Raw genomic sequence first — 17,576 nt, 5'->3', positions numbered from 1 at the left:
TACATTGTAAGCGCATCTCTGAAGGCTGCTCGGCCGCTCCGCCCAGAGTCCGCCTACCGAAAAACCGAGCACAAAACGAGACAAATAAAAAATAATAAAAAAACCCTTCTTCAAAAACATTTATCCATCGACATAAAAAACACTTTCTGTTACGCCGACGAGGTGTGGACGACCAGACGGACGGTTCATCGCGATTTTGTATTCGACTAGCCGTTGCTCGCGACTTCGTCCATGTAGAATTAACAAAAATTTTTATAGCCTATATTACTTGCAGATAAATTACCTTTCTGACGGTGAAATACTTTTTAAAACCAGCAAGGTAACTTTTTAGATTATTTCAATATATACAAAATATAAATCATTCCTCTTTATTATATTAGTATTGATGACTTTATTGATTTGCAAATATATGCACTTATAAAATTTATCGATTTATGATATGCATTTAGACAACACTCTCTGGGCCAGCGTGGTTGACTAAATGCTCACCCCTAACTTTCGGTAGGACAGATAAGAGCTAGTTACTAGTATTTGTTGGGTTTTAAAGTTACCATTTATTTTATCCTCACCTTGTGATTTAGGGTAAGTTGACTTAAGTTTTAACGGAGAAAAACTCAAGTTAAGAAGTTCAGAAACGCATTTCATGAAGTTATCGAACCATAAACATTAACGAATGGTTAAACGTAGCTGGGAAACCGGCCAGTACTAATACAACGTTTAAAAACAATGAACAAACAAATTAGGGTACAAAATAAATAACTTATACTGTAATTATTTATATTTCATTTGACGTCTTTGTCCGTTAGTATGTAAATAAACTATAAAATATACCGTAATTATAAATCGTTTAAACAAAAATCTCTCGTCTACTTATCCCGATGAGGTGAATCTGACGAACGAGCGTTTTGTAGTGAAGGAAAAAATAAAAAGCAAACTCCCGATGCTCGCGTCTCAGGGTATTCGAATTTTAAATTTTATAATTACTTTCTACGCTTCTAACTATCTTATTTTCTTTTAAAACTGTGAATGAGTATGCAGATCTGTTGACGTATCAACGATTACCATTTTTACGTTATCTGTACTGCCGTACTCGTCGTTAAATATTTGATGACATTACAAAGGGGACCTCAGTTATGAACTCGTATGTATGTAGAGATTGTCTAAACAGATTCTTAGGTGAAAATAGAAGGCTACAATAACAGTTTTCCATATTAAACGATTTCTTGATTATTCCCTTTCAAAACAGCTAGACAATAACTACAATTTTTTTACTATATCAGTCACCTTGCTATATTTTCATGAATAATTCTAACAGTATTTTGTTGCTAACTGTACTTGAAAATACGTCTATTTTGGAACCAGTGATGGCCTCGTAGACCTTTGGGGGTGTGTCGTATTCTTCGCCTTAGGAACCCTTTTGACTCTAATCTGATCCCAATCTTAATTCTTATTTTGAAGAGAACGTAATGTCACATAAAAAAGTGATTTGTAACGTTCAACAGTATAACAACGTTTGAAATATTGTGGTGTCACTAAATCTGTTAATAAACTTTTAAAATGTATTATTTCGAGTTGAAATAATTGAAAGAGTTGTTACATGTATTTACACTGACGAAATAGTTGTAAGTTTTGACCGAAAAAACCTTACATTGTTGTAGAATAGTGTCAAGAATATTTTAGTAAAAGATAGTTTTGTTAATTTATTTTTACTATAATAGATTAATTGTACATTCATTGGTTTACACCAAGTATTAGTTGGACTAATCAATAGTATGGTGACACATAATTACCAATAAAAAAAATAGACGTTTATAATTAGATATTCAAAGTACTTGTGAAGCCGACTGTACCGCACGCGTGCCGTCCGCTCGGGGCGAGAGTTTTTCTACGAAAAACGTTAAAATTTCAACGTGAGGCAATAATTAAAATGAAAGAACGTGTTATTAGACATTTCTTTCGACCTCCGGCGTTCGGGAACAGTTGTCCAATAGCTTTCTATAGCTACAAGATTTCTTCAGTCTACGGATATATTAGTATGCAAATAATAGTTCAACGAGTGGAATACGTCTCGCTAGTCGATTTCCTATGATTTATTGACCATGATGTTAAAGAAAGTTGTTGTTTTTGTTGATTTAAAACAACCAGGTATCAGTTAGCGTTGATACGAAGTAATCAGTTAATAAAATATTATTGACTCGTAATGTTACAAATGCGGAAAGTTTAGATGGATGTTTGCTAGAGTTTGTAGCCTAAAAGGCTGAACGGATTTCGATGAAATTTGGTACAGTTGTAAAATATAGTCTGGAAGAACACATAGGCTCACTTTTTCAGTTCCATGCGAACGGAGTCGCGGGCGAAAGCTATAAAGATGAGTTATAAATTTAAATTAATATAGAAATATCAATAAGGATGTTTGTCTAAAGTATAAAATGGCGGGAAAATTGTTAATTAGAATGGTTAAGATGGTAATTGACAATCACTTGATTTATGCAACGTCTTTAGTTGATACTATCCTTGTTACGAAATATATATTTATTAATTTTATTAGGTACAAAGTAATCAGTAATTTCAAATCACTCGAAGTGGTCATCCTTCACAAATTTAACAACCCAAAGAATGCGTTACGTAATATCGTTAGGCTAACTTTTACTGACTTGCCTTGATGTTGTGTTGCAAGCAAGTCACGCAAACATCACCAGCCATTAAGAACCATCTTTCAAAGATTCAGAGAACACGAGAAATCTCTGTTTGATTTTAAAACTATGTATAAAGTCTGTTACAATTTATTATCCTTGGAAGTTAACGTTTGTTTATTTGGAGAACATGAATCTTATGTTGTACCTACTCTCTATCTCTGTCTCTCTCTCAATCTTTGTGCATCTCTTTCTTACTCTGGAGTGTCGCGACCTATCACCATGTCTGTAAAGTACTAGGCTTTCATAAATCACGACTTTGAATCAAGAGGCGTTGGAGCCAGGGATGACATTACCAGGGCTTCATGTGTAATTCGTCAGAAGATAAAAATAATCCTTTCTTTACCAAATCTTCTATGATCGTCCAAATCCTATTTGTTGTCTTGTTTTGTTTTGTTTCACAATAATTTATAATGCATGAAATGTATTGTTATGTATGGATAAGACTTGTTAATTATTAAAAAATAGCCACATGTTAATCTGTAGCGTTTCGTGCTTACACTAATATAATTTTACGTTTATTTAATTACCTTAACTGTCGGTCAATTAGGATGTTTGTGCTGAACTTGTGTGGTAAATATGCTTTCATTTTTGTATGTTTCACACATAATGTTTTAGTGAATAATTATTTGAGTGTTTCGATTTGATTTAATAACAGATATCGCAACAGATGTTTTATTCATTTATTTATTTATCTATTTATTATTTATTTTAATGTATTAAACGTTTGCCACTTAGCACAAATGCTGATCTGTGGATATAATTTGGATTAATATACTCATGTTTTAAATTTATACAAAGATGCAGTTGCATGTACAAATATTACAGTCTTTTTTTTAAATTTACATAATATTGTTTTTACTATTTGCCATAATAGTTTATTTCTAAATTTAAAAACTGAATATTTTATGTACATTTACATATTGTATAGGATTTTTTTTTAAAATTCACACGTGTGTTTGAAATGACATTTAGAAAAAAATCAATATGAATTAGTTACCGTGTAAACAAAGAAAAAAATATGTATTACAAATCGAAGGTTATGTATTACTAATGAACCGTTTTGAATTAATTGTTTTATTTAGTAATCTAGTTAACACGAGCGCCCCTAACACTTTTGTCTTGTGAATTTATGACCCCATTTAGTATAGATAAAATTAAGTTTAGAGTGACCAAAAACACGTGATCTGTCGGACAATAGGGTCCATAATTTCCTGCAATATAAGGTTACTTTAAAAAAAGTTGGTTATAAAAATAATATTGTTTATGGTTTAACAAGACTATAACAGCGTTACAAAATATTAGTACAAATTTTGCTTATACTCAGTTTATTCCTAACATTATACCGCGTGTATTTGTAAGGCTGTAAAACTATAAAAATAAATTATATCAGCTGACATTCTTCAATAAAATGTATACAACGATATTTGTTACACGTCAAAATACAAGGCTGATAAACATAACCTAAAAACTTCGCGTGCTAACATCATGCGACCTACGAAAGTCAATGAAGTTATAAAACAAGCGAACAGCCGCCGGGGCAATAATTTATATAGGAATTGTTTCGCAACGTCTGCACATGTCTCTACCAATTGGTATTGAAAAAAAAAACATAAGAGAACACACTTAAAACATTGAATTACTGAAATTATTTCATGTCACGCTAATCTAGCAATAAAAATATACGCAGAGCTAATCCTAAAATGTAAAAGAACTTAAAAACAGTTTCCTACCGATGTTACATAAAATAACAAGTAAAAAACACTAAAACCAACGGCCTTCGTTGAACGGGAAAACTAGGAGAAATCACGATACATTTGGGAAACTATGATTCAGTGTGCATTGGAAAAGCGACCTTGCCGTTCTCAACGTTGAGCAGGAAACGTATGTCGGAAGGCATAAATTTACGGTTTAATTTCCTCTACACGATATTAACGGTCAGCATAAAAAATGCTGCGTTTTTACTTAGTGCTCGCGTGTCGAAATGTTTTATTTTATTTTTCTTACGGCTGTCCGCGATTCGGCCACACGACATCAATTTCAGAAATGTGTAAAACTTTGACACAGTTTGTGTGTAATTCAGTTAATTCTTATCTCGAATTAAAGTGACACGTCCGATAAATTGAAAATTACGACGCGGAGTTTGTAATTAAAATTAATTTTGACCGACCCGAATTGATATCTTCAATTTAAATCTTCGTAGAGAACTGTTAATGAAATTTGCTTTAATTACTCAAAAACGAGCAAACCGTCAGACTTGAACACAAATGTATACAAATAAATGTCTGATACATTTAAGGTACCTGTGTCTGTCAATTACTGTTACTTACTAAAGTCTGTTATTCCAATGTTACAAAACTAAATTAATATTTAAAATTAGCTGTCGCCTGTGATTCCGTACGCGTGGAATTTAAAAAAACAAAACCGAGTAGATTATGTGTTCTTCCAGGTTATACTAAATTTCATCGAGATACGCTCAGCCGATTACGCTAGAAACTCTAACAAACATTCTATCCACCTAAACTTTCGTATTTATAATATTAGTAAGATTACCAACATACTATGTATTATTAGACAGGACACTACCAACGCTCACACTAAGTTACCAGTAGGAACTAAGAAAAAAAGGTACCAATCTAACAAACACGTTCACTTCCTCGTACTGTTTATTATTATTATATTTACTGTTTATTATAACATATTAGAATTTTTCAGTAAAATGTCCGCTCTATAATTATTTTCAAACATTTCTTTCCTATTTTCTAAATAGACATTTCTATATTTAGTTAACTTTTGCAAAGTAATATTTGTAACCAATATTTTATTGATAAAATTTTAACCGTCATTACGTAGCGTGTTAAAGAATTCACACAGGGTAATACAAGCGAGGGCTTCATCAAACATTTAACTACATATGACGCGTTTCCAACGATACTGCATTGACAGTATTGTGACGTTACACCATACAACTCCGAACATGTTGGTTGTAATAAACACTATAAGTTAATAATTAAATTGTCAAAAGTATTCCTATTTTAGCTAGTTAATTTTGATTTTGTTAAGAGCGGCTCATATCTAAATTATCGCACAACTGTTTTGCGATTGTCGATTGTTTCGCAGCCCTCAACTGTTTAGTTGCAAAACTAAAAATCGAGTAGTGTGTGCCTCGATATGATCTCATAGGAATCAAAGCGAGACTAAACTGTGCGATAGTTTAGTCATAGGTGTGTGCAATCTTAGCAAATAATTATTATTAGTCTTTGTGAATTAGGTAGTTTATTTTGAAATTATTAGGTCTTCGCTTAGTAGATACTTCGAACTGTTAAGTAAAAAAAATATCTTAAAAGTATGAAACAGTCCCTAATAAAAATCCTATTTTCACACCTCCAAAATCAAAGTAATTTATATCATGACATAATAATAGGGTAGACAACGGGGAAAGTAAAAAGAAAAAACTTACACAATTTCATAAGAATGTAACAGTCGATAAAATGACACACAAAATGTGTGAATAATGAATACCTTTGCCGTAAGTTTTCATTGCTTGTAACACCTTTCCAGGAAAACATTGCTGTCTCTATTTTTTCAAAAGAGAAGAGGGAGATAGACTTCACAAGGAGCTCACACATTAATCTTTACTTCTTTACTAATATTATAAAGAGGAAAACTTTGTATTTTTGTATGTATTGAAATAACTCAAAAACCACTGGACCGATTTTAAAAATTCTTTCACTATCAGAAAGGTCATTTATCTGTGAGTAACATAGGCTATATTTTATTATTACTAATGTTTAGGAACTATTAATAATAATGGATAAAGTATCTAAGTTATAAAATACTCACCATCTTTAGGCGGACTGGCACATTGCGGAGCGTAGGACCCTATATGATAACCATAAGTGTTTTGGTGCATAGGTGGGAAAGGATAGCCTAAGGACCTAGGACTGGGGAAGCCGGATGCCTCATGAGGGTTCTGTTGACCCCCAGGGCTTCCAAAATGATGGGGATGTTGATATCCACCTTTAAACGGTCCATAGCCGTGTTGTTGTAACTCTATGAAGGCGGATTTTGAGGATACGTTTGTTGGCGTCGAGTTAGCCGAGTTTGAGATATCGTGGGGAGTTTGCGAGCCTCCCAGGTGGTGGTGCTGATGCTCCAGTGCCTCCTGGGTGGTCATCGCGGGCTGCGGGGTCGACGGGCCCCCCCCGTCCGATGACTGGGGAGGCCCAAAGGGATCTGTGAAACTCAGGTTGCCGGGTTTGTTGTTTGGGGATTGAATTCGGGTAATTTTGAGGGATTTCTACTGCTCCTTTTGTAGTCAGCCGCCGGCCGAGCCTGCAATAAAAAAAGACTTGAATATATTAGTTGCTTAATTAAATTTTTAAGATACATGTAATAAATAGGAGAGATTTGATTACTAAGCTGATTTACTAACTTCTTTCGCCATTATAACAAAAGTAAGTAAGTACATTATCACTAATGGTATATTTTACATCAATAGGAATGGTATGAGACGTTCTTTGATACCCAGGCAAAGCTGTGGTCTTCTAGATTCTTAGTTGTTGTATATTAAATTAAATAAAGGAGTTTGCGTATTTATTTTCTTTCCAACAATAATACGCGAACACTGACATCCGTACTCAGCATACCTTGATAGCGACCGATGATGCGTAACAGTTGTAGGTATAAAAAAATTTAGACATTTCGAAAGGCGGCCGCCCACTCCCACGGGGTCACGAGAGTTCGTTCGGTATATTGTAAGTTTTCTGGAAAACAATTTAGCCGCCGACACGGTCAATTGATCCAATGAAGTGGCCTTAACCGGTCGATGAGGCGCACGGGCGGCGCGGCTCGTGTGGCCAACAAAGCTTTATAGCTAGAATTTGGAGCTTTTTACAAACTTTTTATTATTACACGGTTTGAATTTTAGATTCAATTTTTTAGTAAGAGTAATGTTTGCATGTTTGAAGTTGCCCTAATGATCGCCGAACTTTGAAAGAAGATAACACATTCTTAAGAAAAATGCTTCCATGCAAATTCTTCCTCTCAATTCTTAATATCTAAGGCTTTGCTATCTAAAAAATTAAACGGAACTTAGTATTTGTCATATTTACGGGATAATAATCAAAGCTGTATTTTTATAGTTATCAATAAACAAAGAAAACTCTAAATAAATCACTCAAAGTATGAATTAAACATCAAAATAAAGAAAATATAAAGTTTATCTAAAAACTTCATAAACTTCTAAATGGAATTTAAGAACTTTGACTTGCCTTAAAGCTCGTTGACTATTACTAGCATACGATAATCTTAATATACAGGATGTTTTTATAATCGTTTACACATTTCTTTTATTAAAAAAACTAATTGGGTATCGCCTCCAACATAATCCCATTCAAAGGACCAATTCTTTACTCGACTAACCCGAGAAAAGTCGGAACATTAAAACAAATGACCCCGAAGAATTGAAACGAATATAAATAAATAAAAAAACCTTTTTCGGCAAGATCTTTGTGTTAATTACAACATCTGTTAACCCTTTCACTCCTACAGTTTGTTCAATTAACCGTCTCCTTTCATCATCGAGTCCTTTCTGGTCTCACATCTCTCGACGGCGCCTACAAAAGGTCGGGTCAAATCGTTTTGTTTTTTTTTTTGTTTGTTTACGTACCCGATGATTGTTGCCAGTAATAATAATGTTTAGGAGTCAACTAATTGGTGTAAATTTTTATTGAAAATTATTATTGTTAACTTAATTCATTAGTATTTAATAATTGCACGTTATAAATTAATCGATGTTTTTGTAGAATCGATTTTATAATTTTTATAATATTTACAGCAACATAAAGGAGCAGTCTAAAACATCGGTAAAGAACAATTTTGCTCAACCAAGCTTGGCTTTTGTTTTTTCTGAGAACTGGCACTACTTCTTTCTAGAAATGCTAACACTTGGCCAGAACAGTTGGACAGTAGGCCTAGCATGGACAGTATGGACACGCTGGTACCAGATATGTATTATGCCAATTGAACTGTACCCTTTAAGTGTGAATGAGGCATATTGTTCAATCGATTTTGCTCGTTTTCGTCCAAAAATAAAAATAACATGATTAACTTTATTTTAAAGGTTAGCAAGAAGACAGTTTTAAATACTACAAAAACAAAACAATCTTACTAATATTACTAGCTGTTCCCGTGCGGCTGCATTTGTTAAATTATCAGTTGCAAATGTCAATATGATATGACATGATGACAAACCATGTCAACCTTTATTCCTTAATGTTGACAGCTTATAGTTTATGGTCTCTTTCCCACATGAGGATTTTTTTCCAATTTAATTATCCCCAAATTCAATAGCGTAAAAAAATATAGCCTAAAGCGTGTCGTAAATGTAGGGCTTTTTATTAAAGAGAGAATTATTCAAAAATATGCTGTGATTGCAGACATCTTACGTCACAAAGTAGTGTGTGTTTACGCTTTATTATATTAGTATAGAAAAAAGCGAAAGTTTGGATGGATGGATGTTTTTTAGCGTTTAAAGCGTAAACTGCATAACAAAACTCAATTAAATTTAATATTAATTTATAGGATAGTCTTGAAGAAGAAATAGGCTACTTACTTTTGTTTTTTTAATTCCACGCGAATGTAGTCGCGGGCGAAAGTTAGTATTATTATTGTTAACTGCTTAGGTCATGGAAAGTATAGAAAGCTTTGGAGTCGTTGATGCGAAACGGAAGGGCCCCATGAGAACGCATGAAAAACTCTATAAATAATTGTGAGCCCATAAAATACTATTAAGTATTCATTAGAGACAGCTCGAGTCAATGGTTCACTGGACTTGTGGATTGAATACAAAGTTTACTATTGTTTTCCAAGTCCCATGTCTAAGTTTTTGATGGTCTTAATGAAAATGATTATGCACACATTTGTAGTTCCGTACACTCGATAGAAATCGCTTAACGATATTATATTGATATATATGTATATATACGTTAATACGGCCACTGATAATTTCTATAAAATCATAGATCAAAAAGCATCTAGACTTGGAATTAACTACCAAAGAAGCGAAAGAACAATTTTCTGTAGAATTAATTCCTATCTCAGTCCGTATTTCAGTCTATCTGTCTGCAAGTACAAAGTTATAGGTACTAAACGGCTGGACCGATTTTTACGTGATTTTGACTAAAAGGTACCTGATGAATACTGGAATATTATAGGTTACGATTACGTTAAAATAAGATTCGTCCATCTTTGCTTTATTTCACTGAGTTCAGCCTCTTTAGACAAAGTGACTTTCGATTAGCGGTATGGCTTGTAAAACAAAATGTGTCAAAATACGTGAAAAGCACGTGACTTATCGAATGTTATTGTCAGTTCCATTCATTTCGATCAGTATAGCGATAATCAAAGGACACTTTGTCTTAGAGGGCTGATTTATAGTCCCATCTCTTGTTTATATCAGTTGTGTTACATTAGTCTTTGGTAGTACACGTACGATGTACTAAAAAGTTACTCGGCACTGTACTAAAAGTAACGTTACCAAACGGCTTCTGTTAATCAGACATTTGGCACTTTTAGTACAGTACTACACGATATCGGTGTTCGCCTCTTCGTTGTTTGATTTGATTGAATATTTGCTAGATTGAAGCATCCACCTTTAGATAATAAGAATCAAAAGTGGATAAAATTTTTTTTAACTTAAATTTATTTTCGCTAATAACATATGTTTGACCCTACTTAAAATTTGATGTGAAGTAATATATAAACCTCGTTATATTGTATTCATGTTATTGTTCTCACAAATCTGAAGTACTAAAGGTACTAAAAGTGTACTAGTACGGTGCGCACTTGTAGATGTCCGATTAAGCCCAAGACTATGTTACACATTTCTCTAAATCTCTGTTTAAATATGAAAAATAATAAATTAACTCTAAGACAACGTCTGCCAACGTCTTGGCTTGGCGTGACAAAACAGACAAATGAATTGCATGCTACAAGTTTTTAGAAAAACTCACTTCTCTAGTATTAATTAGTAAAGACAATAAAACTTCGTGAATAATCAGGTTATCGCGTGCGCTGAGTTTACGATCGAAAATATTAAAAAAAAAATACTGGATTAGGCACGGTTTCTATACGAATCTTTATGGACACCGCTCACCCGGGCCGGTTTGTTTGATGTTTTTTTTTATCAATCTACGTCCGTTTTGTACACGAACTTGTTCTTTCCAAATTATTATGTTATTCGTTTATATCGTAAATGTACTGAAATCACGAGGCAAGTGGAGACGAGATCTGTTAGTAATAGATATGTCGTCTTTCCATACATTTAATCATGACAGTTCTCCTGACGGCACTGGACCGGGCATTGTGGCAAACAATGGGGGAGGCCTACGTTCAGCAGTGGACGACCTATGGCTGACAATGATGATGATGAGTTCTACTGGTGATGGCGTGGAACTTCTATATTTATTCAATGAATACTATTAAATATTCGTACTATCGAATACAGTAATGCGACTAGTTGTCTAACAAATTTCATGCTAACATTATAAATACGAAAGTTTAGATGGAAGGATCGATGTTTGTTAGAGTTTGAAACCTAAATTAGACGGATCTCAATAAGTATCATACGTGTAGAGTATGTAGAAGAATATATAGGCTACTTTTGTGTTTTTTAATTCCACGCAGACGGAGGCGAAAGATAGTTGAATAATAAGTTGAAGAGATAGAGTCAAACCCGTTGGTTATTTAACGATAAATCATTTAGCTGTTAAAAATCCAAAATGTAACTACTGGATTTATTTAATTTCAATACATATTTAAACTTTTGCTTTATCTACTTCCTTTCTACAGAAAATCAATACGCAATCCTTAAATACCATCTACCTCTATTACTCTTTAGGTTGAATATTATCTAATAAAAAGAACTAGACAGTTCTTACATAAAATGATATTATACTGATATCTAAATCTATGAAATATGTTATTAAAATAGTGCTGCTTAAAAATAACATCTAGAGATAAACCTATTATCAGTCGAGTACGTTTTATTTGTCCTCAAGTGTAGCGTAGTATTGTTCCGGACTACCATGAAGTACACTCATCGACATTATGATTACCATAACGGCAACAATAACGTAATTGTAAAACCACAACTGATTTCCTTTTGTAGTTTATCTATGCGTGAAATTTTCATAGCCTGTTCAAAGGGTAGAACAGGTCCGTCCAAAAGTAAAAACGGATGTCGGTTTATTATTTGAAAATTATTATTCCCGCAAAAATATTACCTAACCAATACTTTTATAGTAAAATAATACTCAACTAAATATAAAATGAGATTTTATTATGCGTTTAGGAGAATAAAGAGAAAAAAATCACGAATTACTACATTTTACTAGCTATTGCTCGCGACTTTGTCCGCGTAGAATTAAAAAAAATACTAAAAGACATAACCTACGTTACTCACTTATAACGTAGCTTTTTTATGGTGAAAAAATTTTTAGAAATCGGCCCCGTAGTTTTTAATTATTTCAATACATACAAAAATACAAATCTTTCCTTTTTATTATATCAGTGTAGATATATGCAATGTAAACAAGGTAAAAATAAACTATAATATTTTCAATTCATTGCGACATCGAAAATTGGTAACAATTCCGCGACGTCGCATGTCGATGGCGGCCATTTTGAATTTGTTGTCACCTCTATTGACAGATAGGAGTTACGCAATGTCGGTTGATGTTGACAATGGGAAGGGCGCGAAAGGTAAGTCTAATTACCGACTCGATTCCATGAGTCAAGTTATTACCAATATATGAACTAACTGATGCCCGCAACTTCGTCCGGGTGTTGAATTAATTAAAAAAAAAATCCGAAATTCAGTTATATATTCGAACTAAAAAGTATTTTTGAAAATATGACAAAAGAAAAATGTGCAATAATTTACTATTAATTTTGTTTTCACTATATTTTGCTGAACTTCTTTATAACATTAAATTATATGCCTTTAACAGTGCAGTAATGCAGTTTTCTTTATCCCTGACGCTGTTTTCAATCAAAAGGAGTTCTTTTTTTCTAAAATTAGTAAACAATAAACATGCTTCCTTCGATTTATTCCATTCAATTTCATAATCTTTTCTTTTTAATTATTGGAATTCTTAACAGAGAGAATGAAGTCGCCAGCAACAATTTGTATAACTAAATTTTAGCGTCGGCAAACATTTAATGCCAATATAAGCTTTTTGCATTTATCTGTAAACAAACGTATTACATATGTATTGCTAATTAAATACATATTTGTTGGCTCTAAACACGCACACCGATTCCTTGAAGATATGCACCTGTCACGAAATATAAAAAGTACATTATTCTTTCAGTGTTGCCGCTTTTTTTGCAACTTCGTATATCATTGAATTAGTAATTAATAATTAGTTTATTGAATATTTTATCCGACTTTTATACACTTTACTGATTCAAAGTTGATTACAAGCTTTAGCGTAAAATGGAATTTTATAGAATTGTCTTAATATTAGAAGTGGCCTGCGACTCCATCCGCGCGGGATTACAAAAAACAAAAAGCCTAGCATATGTGTTCTTAAAGACTACTCTATAGCAGAATGCTCTATATCTATGCGAAATGTCATCGAAATCCATTCAGCAGTTTAGGCTACAAACTCTAACCGTCCATCTAAACTTTCGTATTTATAATATTAGTAAGTAAGATTACATATTCTGTGACAACTAATATAAAAATCTTATAAAAAGAGAAGACTATCAAGGTAGTCATATCATGCTTCGTACTTCTAAAACGTAATTAAAATAAATGTCACGCAAAACAAGAGATGTAATCAAGCTGTCACAGAAATCACTCGCATTGTACAAATCTTTGCAACAAACAAAAGAACACGATAACAATCTAAATTACAGCTGACACAACGAGAACTCCGCGACCATATTCGCTACCTATATACGAATAAATTACCGTTAGCAATGCAAAATGCACTTTAGTCGTTGTCCTTCCCAACCTTCACATAGTATAAAACAGTCTGAAACTATAGCTTAGATCTTTGCTACGCAACGGAATTTGATGCAGTTTTTTTATATGATAAGATGGTAAACGAGCTATCAGCCTAAATTCGCGGAAGAAGAAAAGCGACTGCCCATAGACATCCGTAATTGCAGATGCGTTGCTTACCTTTAGTCAATGGAGGACACGCACATAAAGGGACATTTAGTTTTCCCGTACATCGCCTCCGTCGAATCCAATTTCCCTTTCCTTCTTTCATAAGAATAAGATAGAAAGGGAAAGAGACTAAAATTAAACCACGTACACTCATTAGACGAAACGAGGAATTGCTTCCTTCAAGCCTGTCATGCGAAGATTATTAAAGCGGGCTCTACCATTGTCAAAGATGATTCAAGAGGAAATCATTCACACCAAATTCAGATCTGTACAACGAAAACGTAACCATCGGTTTAGGCTGCCATAATGCTAGTATTCTTGCCGTCCTTGTCGTTCTCTTTTTAAAAAATAGAGACAGTTGTGTTTCGTTAGTGAGTAAACACGGTCTAACATTTAGTGTGGCAATGTTACTGCTGTTTAAATTCTAGATTGCGTCGGCTCGCGTGAGATACGTATCTGTTATCCTAACAGAACATACGGACGGAAAAAATGTGTTTCTTCATAGTAATTAACTTTCGTTATCGAGAATTGCTGTTTTCGTGTGGCTCTATCGCAACATAACAAATGCATACGAAAACGTATTCGATATGCACGAAACTTCGTTGAGGAATTTGTTTGTGCCTAACGTTGATTGAATGATTACCAACTAATCTATTAAGTATTTTAATCTTCTAGTTAATACTGAACAATATAGTTTTAGATAAATCTATGAAATATATACTTGTTCCTTTCACCTAAATCTCGTAAACATTCGTTAATTTGTAGTAAGAATCTCACTAATATAATAAACTTTCGCCCGCGGAGTAGCGGTAAATTAAAAAAAACAAAACCGAGTAGCCTATGTATTCTTCCATACTATCCTCTACGTCTATGCCAAATTTCATCGATATCTGTTCAACCGTTTAGGCTACAAACTCTAACAAACATCCATCTAAACTTTCTCCTTTATAATATTAGTATGAAATATGATAAGAATGTTTGGATAGATAGATGTTAACCAATTAACTCCAGAACATGCATGGATCTTAAGGAAATTTGGATAATATAGGGAGAACAAAGTCTGGAGAAACTCATAGGCTATTTGAAGTTTTATTAATTCCGCGCAGAGTTGGGACATTTACTTAAATAATTAAAATAAATTTAAATGGATGATCTATTCTATCTTAAAACTCTTGTCTAGACTACGAAAGAACTATGTTTAAAATAAAATTTTAATATTTCAAACATACAGCGAAGAACGTAACAATATTTATGAAATACATAAAAATGATTTCAAAGAATTCTTAAGGTCATATTATTAAAATAATCGTTCAGTAAAATTAACTTTAATATTAAAAGCTTACTTAACGTCAGTTATGTTTGTTTAATGCACTTTACATGATAACAATCTTATAATTATTTGTTTACAATCACATCGCAAGTCAAAGGAGATTAGTTGTTTATTTTTACATCAACATGTGACTGCAATTTAATTTACATATACGCAGTTAACGTTATACGTGTGTTGATCAACTTTGTGTCAGAACTGTCCGCAAACTTAGCGCAAATTTGCACCACCCGTTATGCCATTTAGCGCGGAATTAATAAAAGTAGCCTATACTCATCTATGTCCCCTTCAGTGAAAGTCCGGTCAAAATCGGTCTAGCCGTTTCGAAGATTACCCGGAACAAACGTGGCTTGCGGACAGACAGACAATTTTTTTTAAATGCAATTTTCGTTATCAGCAATGCAAATATATGTTCCAGAAATCTGGGATTTTTCTTTTGATATCACAGACAGTTCAATTTTATTATATGTATAGGTAAATATAGTAAATATAGGAGGATATAACACAAATTAGGAGTTTATGTAGATTTACGAATATACTTGTACAAAAATTGCTTCTCTTTTCTATTAAAAATTAGATAAGAAAAAATGTTTTTTAAGTGTTTTAGCAGTGTATTAAGAGACTGGTTTCTTTCGGCTGTTGCAATATTATCTTTTTAATAATCTTTTTATGTCATAGATAAGGTAACTTTTTAAAAATGTATTCAAAGTGTTGGATCAAACTGTCAACAATAGGCAAAAAAAACAAAACACTGACTCCGGAATGTAAACGGTTAAAAAATCAAATTCCATTCTGAATGCTTGACAGTCTTAGCATTCTTGCGAACGGAAAGATTTTGTTGGTAAAAAAATTGCTAGACCGATGGCGGGAAACTTTTATTCCCACGAACATCTATTTTATACTAAGACAATCCAATTGGCTTTCTATCTCGCTGTGACATATTAGAAGACGGTAATCCGTTATCATTTATTAACGAATAAATATTTACTAATTGGCAACTAACATGTCAATTACAACTTTAAAAATAAAACAAAAAAATTACAGTTCGTGAGTTAGTTAATAGTAATAAATCTATACATAAAATAAAATTGAAGTGTCTGTTTGTAACATCAAAAGAAAAAATCCAGATTTCGGGATGATAATGTATTTGCGTTGCTGAAAACGAATATCGCATTTCAAAAAATAACTGTCTGTCCTCAAGCCGCGTTTGTTCCGAGTCACGGCTGGGCAGATTTTAACGGAACTTTCCTTGAAGGGTAGGTGACATACAAGGGCATATTATATAAAGGACCCCTTCTAAAAGTCGGGCAATAAATAAAATAAAATACAAAAATCATATTAAACTTTTAAAAAAAGTTAGTTACTGTACAAAATTCAATGAATTTTTAACAAAGCCGAAAACAATTTGCATACTGGGAAAGGCGCACGAAAAATGACTGAATGACATTTGCCACATCGTCCATTAATCATCTGTGGAACGAGCGACCGCCATTTTGTCGTATTAACCTTACATGGTGGCCAGTTCTGTAATTGCGAATGATTGTAATTGTCCATCGCAACGCTGTCGATAGAGATGTCATTGTAATATACTAATAATAGAAAAAAACTAGCTATTGCCCGCGACATCATCTACGCAATATAAAGAATAAAAAATCCTATGTGCCCGTCTATGTCAGCTACCCTCCAGTAAAAGTCCGCTCGAAATCGACTCAGCCGTTTTGGAAATTACCCAAAACAAACGCAGCTTGCGGACAGACAGACAGACAGACAGGCAAAAATTTAATAAAAGCGATTTTCGTTATCACAAACGCAAATAAATCTTTCCGAAGTCTGGATTTTTCTTTTGATATTACAAACAGACACTCCGATTTCATTATATATATAGATATAGATATAGATAATATCAGTTAACAATAGTACTGATGAGAGTGCATTTCCACTGTCGAAAAACATGTCACAATTTTTTGATGGATGTTTGAATCTGATGTCTCTGATATGTAAAGAATATGGATCTGGATGTAATTTGAGCGATAGACGTTGCTATCGGTTGCTTCTGTCAGAAAATATGCAAAACGTACTATGAAATAGAAAATGGTATAAAAGCTATCATAATTTAGTTTCACTTATCGTCACATATCAGTAAAGTTTTTGGAGGAAAATCTTTATTACATCAATGATTTATTTGAATCTCTTTTGTTCTTACTGAATTGACAGATTTAATGGCAATCCGAGATACAGTAACTTGCGAACAAAGCGCATTTAAAGTCAAATACGTTATTCATTGCCGCTTTTGGATTAGGCTGTTTCAACTTTAGTCACTTATCCAGGTATGGATTCCACCCACTTTGTATTGTCACTTGACATACTTTGTATT

The 17,576-nt window shown here is 33.2% G+C and overlaps 1 protein-coding gene across 3 annotated transcripts in view; it reads right to left on the bottom strand.

The window, feature by feature from the left end:
* The window catches only part of LOC106101899 (homeotic protein distal-less-like), an 86,872-nt gene that overhangs the window by 64,075 nt on the left and 5,221 nt on the right, over positions 1-17,576 (bottom strand). For all 3 annotated transcript variants that reach the window (XM_013281252.1, XM_013281255.1, XM_013281253.1), the window contains exon 2: positions 6,537-7,028. In XM_013281252.1, coding sequence (XP_013136706.1) covers positions 6,537-6,870 — 334 coding nt within the window. In that variant the 5' untranslated portion in view covers positions 6,871-7,028. The remainder of the gene's footprint in view (positions 1-6,536; positions 7,029-17,576) is intronic.

Source organism: Papilio polytes, unplaced genomic scaffold, assembly GCF_000836215.1.
Source record: "Papilio polytes unplaced genomic scaffold, Ppol_1.0 DF823935.1, whole genome shotgun sequence".
Lineage (NCBI taxonomy): Eukaryota > Metazoa > Arthropoda > Insecta > Lepidoptera > Papilionidae > Papilio > Papilio polytes.
Note: the sequence above shows the minus strand (reverse complement) of the source record. Positions and strands in the feature narration are given on the sequence as shown.